The sequence below is a fragment of the Bison bison genome, unplaced genomic scaffold, assembly GCF_000754665.1.
Source record: "Bison bison bison isolate TAMUID 2011002044 unplaced genomic scaffold, Bison_UMD1.0 scf7180017864371, whole genome shotgun sequence".
Lineage (NCBI taxonomy): Eukaryota > Metazoa > Chordata > Mammalia > Artiodactyla > Bovidae > Bison > Bison bison.
In genome coordinates, this window is record NW_011494943.1 from 7,327,518 (window position 1) to 7,331,169 (window position 3,652).

The window sequence follows — 3,652 nt, forward strand, 5'->3', positions numbered from 1 at the left end:
TCTGGGCTGAGAGGCCTGTTTGTCTGGCCTCCCCCTCAGCGGGCCCAGGGGAGGGGGCCGTGGGAGCAGGAGCCCCAGGGCTCCTACCCTCCAGGGAGAAAATGGGGCCCAGCAGGAATCAGACCCAAGGAGGCCCCTCAGAGAGGCCCCTTCCCTGCACTCAGGGGCAGCCCCACGGGCAGACACGCAGGCAGACGGGCCAGAGCACTCAGCGAACACGCTTCCAGGGCCGGGTTTGAGAGGGAAAGGGACTCCAGGCCCCTGATCCTTCCCCGCCCCTCCCCAACCACGCGGTTTTCAAGAGGGACTGGGGGGGCTCTCACTCACCCATCAGCATCCTGGTAGTTGACATTGAGCCTCTTCGTGGAGCCGAGGAGCTCTGGGGGTTAGAGCAGAGGTGTCAGGGTACCCGTACCCACCCCTGACCCAGGGTCCCTCCTGCCCACCGCTCGGCTTCCGCTGACCTCTCGGAGTGCAGAAAAGCACCTGTCCCATGGCCTGCCAAGCTGTCTGGTCCCTGTGGCCCTCCACCCCAGCCCATCAGCTGGAGGGCGCTGACTGCAAGGAGCTGCTGCAGCAGTGGCCTGGCTTCCCTGGGTCCCCAGCCCCACGTGTTTATAGTCGAAGGGGGCGGAGATGGGGGGCCCCCCGGCCTGCCGTGCCCTCAAAGGACAGGCCCACGAGCGCATGGTTAGCATTCCTGCCTGAATGGGCCGAGGAGCCAGTCTCATTGTTCCACAGGGCCGAGGGGGCTGAGAGAGAAGAGAGAGGGGCCAGAAGCTTGAGGGTGAGAGGGCGGATGCCAGGGCTGGACCCAAGGGCCACGTGCCCGGCCCGGGGGGCATCCCTGAGTGGAGCTAGAGGGGAAGGTGGCATCATGCAGACCTACACCATGCCCCGGCTCTGCCAGGCACTCGCTGTGTGATCTGCGGAGAGTCACTTAACCTCTTCAGTTCAGGGTCCTCATCTGTAAAACGGGCTGATCACAGAAGCCACGTACGAGAGTTGTGAGTACAACGCCTGACCCTCGTGAAAGACGGGAGCTATCAGCATTTAGCGCTCCTTACACGTTAGCCCGTACTCCCGAGATGCGGTGTCTCCAGTGAAAGCTGGTACTGTTCCCCCCACCGGCCCCTGTCAGGGGAGGAACTGCAGACTCTGCACCCCATGAGCTCCTGGCAGACAGCTCCATGCCCCGGGGCAGGGGGTGGCAAGAGGAACAGGGGGCAGGGGTAGGATACCGGATCAGTCCCCTCTCAGGGACAGGGTTCATGCAGGTGTGCTCCACGTGTGAGCCAGGGCGCAGGAGGCGGGGGGCGGCGGTCCTCAGGGAGAGGAGAGTGCTGTCGCAGGCGGCCCCTGCCTCCCGCTGGAACCCACCCCTGCCGGGAAGGAGGAGGAGGAGGAGGCCCGGCTCAATCCAGCCGGGCACAGTGCCAAGCATGCTGGTCCAGGCCTGCCCCCCAGGCCCCGGTGGGCCCCTGAATACCCCAGCAAAAAAGGGCCTCATTCCAATAGGGAGGGACCAAGCCTGCAGCGAGGAGGCGCACAGGACAGGGAGAGGGGGGACAGCTACGTTTAGGGCCGAGCCGAATGGCGCTGCACCAGAAAGGTAAGAGCCGAGGCGTGACGAAGCCGCGAGGGGGTGGAGGCTGCTCCCAGCCATCCTGCAGACCCCTTGGAAAGTCCTCGTCACACAGAACCACTCAGTGCAGTGGACAGAACAGAGGCCCGAGGAGCAGGAAGCGCATGGTTCAGATTCTTCTTCCTCCGCCCGGCTGTGTGACCTTGGCCAGCCCTAGGACCTCTCTGGGCCTCGGTGAGGGCAAGGAGGTCAATACAGGGAAGTCCCTCCACCTGCTGCCCGCCTGGACGGTCCGGGGCGGCCAAGAGGCAGCCCCTCCGGGGAGTGGCAGGACAACATGACGGGGACAAGGGTAGGGCCAGCCTGTGGTGGCTCTGTGTGTTTTTTTTTTCCAGAACAATGGCCGGAAAGGCGGTGGGGGAGAGGCTCTGAGTGACTGGGCTGGGGACCTTGGAGGGGAGGGCGGAGGGTCCTAGGTTCCTGGCAGCGGCTCCAGGCACTTCCCCTGCGCCACCACCTTCTTCCCAGGCCCGGGCTCTGGGGGTGGAAGGGTCGCGCTCCTGATTTAGGCTCGGGCGGAGGATGTGAGCTCAGCGGGCCACCCCCAGCCCGCTCCATTTCCTCTGGTCGGAGAAGGGGACAGCTCAGAGCAGGGAGGAGGAAGGAAGGGCGGAGGCCAGGCCCGGGCATCGGTCGCCCTCTCCTCCCAGGCACCTGCACCCTGAGGACCCGGGCGGGCAGGGAGGGCCGGCCCCCCAGTGACCTGCTACCCAACGGAGGAGGCTCAGGGAGCACCCCTCTTTGGACAGCCAGGAAGCTCGAGCCACCACCCAGAGGGGAAAGAGGGAGCCCTTGACGCCTCCCTTCCGGCAGTTCCCTTCACCCTTCTGGGCTTCAGAATCACCTGAAGAACTTTCTGGTTCTCCAAAGTCAAGGGCTATCTGTGATGATTCAGTAATTCTGGGGGAGACCAGGGAGTCGGCACTTTCAGAACTACCCCTGGATGATTCTGATGGACAGCCGAGTGCAGTAGCATAGGGAGGGGGGCTCGGGCTTGTGGTATGATCTGCCACGCCACAGCTGTGTGAACTTGGGCAAATCACTAACCCTCTCTGAGTGTCAGTTTCCTTATGTGTAAAGTGGATGTAGAAGTACCTGTCTCACAGGGAATAGAGGCAACTACAATATGGCCCCATGGACAGCAGCTTCCCAGGCTCCTCTGTGGGATTCTCCAGGCAAGAATACAGGGATCTTCCGGACCCAGCGATCAAACCCAGGTCTCCAGCCTTACAGGCAGATACTTTACCAACTGAGCCATGAGGGAAGAGCCCTAGGGTCTGCAAAGGTCACTTTGGGATCTCCTTTTTGTCACCAGCTTTCCCTCTGAGAGGAGGAGACAGGGAGTCCCAGAGAGACAGGGAGTCCCCGGACCCTATGACTCTATGTCTGTGCAAATCCCTTGGGGGTGGGGGTGGGGGAATGGTCATCTTCCCCCACAGACATTCCCCCGAGCACCAGGGACCTTCCCAGAGCCTAGGACCCCAGCTGCAAAGTTCCCGCCCCCAGCCTCCAGCCACTTGCCTCCCTGAGGGCCTCACTTTGAGGCCCCAGGGCTATGAGGCCAAGGCCCCACTGGGCAGATCGCCAAAAACAACACCGAGGTGCAGGGAGGAGGGGAGTGGCTCCCACTCTTGGGTCTCTAGGGCCCTTCTTGGCACCTTCCCCTTATTGGGCTCACCCTGCACCCACTTCCCCAGGGCACAGAGAGCACCCTTTCCATCTCCCGACAACCTGGGTGTCCTGCCCTGGTGTGGAAGCGGGGGCACTCACACATGTGCACAACTCCCAGGCCCTTAAAATCCTTCCTTTGGGCACCCATACTCCCAGGTGTGGGTGGGGATAATCAGACATCTTCGGGTAGCCCGGGGGACTCCTTCCTGTGCAAGGCCCAAGCTGTGTCTTGGGGCTAGAGCCCCAGCACTTGAGAAGGATCCTCCCTCCCCTCCTGTCCCTGTTGGTCGAGGAACTCAGGGGACAAGTCCAGTGTCCTCCTGGGACAGTCCAGGG

At 62.9% G+C, this 3,652-nt stretch overlaps 1 protein-coding gene across 1 annotated transcript in view; it reads right to left on the minus strand.

The window, feature by feature from the left end:
- The window catches only part of CASKIN2 (CASK interacting protein 2), a 13,555-nt gene that overhangs the window by 7,761 nt on the left and 2,142 nt on the right, over positions 1-3,652 (minus strand). Inside the window, exon 3 of the mRNA XM_010856499.1 lies at positions 328-379. Within this exon, the coding sequence (XP_010854801.1) occupies positions 328-379 (52 nt within the window). The remainder of the gene's footprint in view (positions 1-327; positions 380-3,652) is intronic.